The sequence below is a fragment of the Sipha flava genome, unplaced genomic scaffold, assembly GCF_003268045.1.
Source record: "Sipha flava isolate LNK unplaced genomic scaffold, YSA_version1 16837_pilon_pilon, whole genome shotgun sequence".
Classification (NCBI taxonomy): Eukaryota; Metazoa; Arthropoda; class Insecta; order Hemiptera; family Aphididae; genus Sipha; species Sipha flava.
Window position 1 is genome coordinate 1 of NW_020271864.1, and position 2551 is coordinate 2551.

The 2551-nt window shown below is 47.5% G+C and overlaps 1 protein-coding gene across 1 annotated transcript; it reads right to left on the bottom strand.

The window, feature by feature from the left end:
- Positions 1 to 36: 36 nt before the first annotated feature.
- Positions 37 to 2545, bottom strand: LOC112679778 (myb-like protein Q). Its single transcript, XM_025549693.1, has one exon. The coding sequence runs from the start codon at positions 1772 to 1774 to the stop codon at positions 1148 to 1150; it is 627 nt and encodes a 208-aa protein (XP_025405478.1). The 5' UTR covers positions 1775 to 2545; the 3' UTR covers positions 37 to 1147.
- Positions 2546 to 2551: the final 6 nt, after the last annotated feature.

Sequence of the window (2551 nt, forward strand, 5' to 3'; positions counted from 1 at the left end):
AAAAAAAAAATTAAACAGCATTATTATTTATCTTTAAAAGACGCAACGTTATTTTCTTGGAAAAATTAGAATACTCGCATTTAGAATGAAATCACTTCTACCTATTACTGCTTCCGAGTATAATTCGTATGCTGTAGAAATTCCAAGATTTTATTGAACAAAAATTCCAGGGTTCTTCGCTAGGTCATCGAAAAAAAACTATAATTTTTACTGGTTTTTTATCTCTTTATAGGTGATCAATAAAAAAAAAAAAACTAAAACTGTATTTGAAGTGTTGACCACACTCTACATATATCAATTTCATTTCCAATGCAAGAACCCAGTTTTATTATAAATACGTGAGTAACAGTGTTGTTCTAAGGCCACATAACTTTCTATTTATCTACTCAATGACAAATTTATTTATCTGTTGGAATTGCAACGAAAAATGTGTACAATGTTTTGCTGATTCTCACGAGATAGTATTTATTAATATCGCGATGAAAACCAAACAGACCACGAAACATTAAAGCGCGCGCGCCACCGATTACGGACAAAGGAGCGCGCGAAAAACAAGAACGAAAACATTGTACAACTGGCCAGCAAAATGTTCAACGCGGATCAAGAGATGGTTTCGTAAACGATCTACTGGTGGTATTGTATTATGTGGAAAATAGAGAAAACGGAAAAAAATCGGATCTTGACAAAACCACATAGGCAACGACGCAAAACGGAGATCGAAAAAGACACGTGAATGAAAACGGATACACACAACAAAAAGTATGATAAGGTGGTGTGGTGGAGGTGAGCCCTCCATCTCGGAAGCGCGCGCGTCACGCGGTTGACGATGATTAGAATAACGAGTTTGCTGGGATATAATATCATAACACTGGCGCGCTAATTAAAATATAAAATAATAATGATAAAAAAACGGACCGACGGCCGGCCGGCCGGAGAGCAAGTACCCATGCAGTAGCCGCCGCAGCAGAGTACACGGCAACAACGCTCACCGATTATCGACGAACGCCAAACTCCGACCGGAAACGGACACGAGAATGGCGTGAAAAAACACTTGTGCATCAACTCAAACATATCATATCGGTATGAAAAATCATAAAATACAACTGTTCGAAGCTCAAAATGGTTAAAACATACGATTAACCTAATACTACATCGAGTATGTGTGTACCGCGTCGTGGTTGTTATCACATTCACACGCGCCCGCACACACGCACAGATATTTAACACGAATTACCATGATCGAGTTTGGCGACGGTACGTTGTGTACGTTTTGAATATTGTTGTCCATGGCTCCCGGATACGACCACCATTGTGCAGCTGCGGCCGCCGCAATACCGTAACTGTCCGCGTAGTTGGCCATTGGATTTCTGGAGCTGCTGGTCACCGTCGTCGACACGTTGCTGTTACTGGTCGACACGCCGGAGTTACCGAGCTGCTGTTGCTGTTGCTGCTGCTGCAGCTGTTGGTGCTGCTGATGGCTGAACGTGGACGCCATCTTATAGAACTGTTGGGCCGCGGACACCGCGGCGGCCGCCTGCTGCTGCTGCTGCTGAGCGGCAGCCGCCACGGCGGCTAGTTGCTGCTGATGGTGCTGGTTCAGTAAATGCTGCTGCTGCTGTTGCTGTTGTTGCTGCTGTTGCTGCTGCTGCTGCTGCATGTGCTGTTGCTGCTGCTGCTGATCCTGGCTGTTGCCCCACCATAGGTTGGCGGCAGCGGCCGCGTGGTCGTCCCGGTTGCCCCAGCCAACATTGTTGCCCGCGCGGTTTTCGGACATGCCGCCGGACTGCGAGTGCACTACGCTTTTCTCACGATACGATCGGACACCAGACGTCACGCGCACACGCACGTACACTGCAGCACTGTGATCGCGTGTGTACGGTCGGCGGCGGTGTTTAGTTTACGTACGGACGTATGTATATATATATAACGTACACGCGCGTATCGATGCGTGTATGTGTTGTGATGATGGTACGAACGCGGCGCACACACGTTACGTGTACAGCGTGTGCGTGTATGTATATATTCGGTTACGTACGTAACGAGTGTGTAGCGGGGCGAAAAAGAATATATATATAATGGTGCACCACACAACACGAGAATAAGAAAAAAAAACAAAGGGAACGCGACGGATGCGTGTGTATATATCTCACTGTAAACGCGCGACCGACGGTTAAAACTGCGGTGGAAAAGGCGGAGAGAAGGAGAAAAATAACGAGGCAGACCTGCGTGTTGCCCGCCACTAGCCGAACGACGACGACGACGGTGACGACGGATGTTACGGCGGCCCCCACCACCCGTTTTATAAAAACCCAATGGCGCGGCCGGCCCCTCCGACCATGGTTTAGCTACCGGTAACCGGCATTGCCAACCTCATCTCTAGAAATCGTGAACGGCCGAACAAAGAACATTTATATACACGCATTGAAAAGAGAGGGTGGGCGGGTGACCGGCTCCGGCAGGCAGGTCGGAGCGTGCGAGAGAAAGAGAGAGAGCGAGCTAGAAACGAAATAAAAACCGCGCCAGCGCGCTCCAAGGCCACCGGTCGTTCAAG

Excerpts from the sequence above, each read along its gene's own strand:
- LOC112679778 (XM_025549693.1), bottom strand. The coding sequence starts at position 1,774 with ATGTCCGAAAACCGCGCGGGCAACAATGTTGGCTGGGGCAACCGGGAC.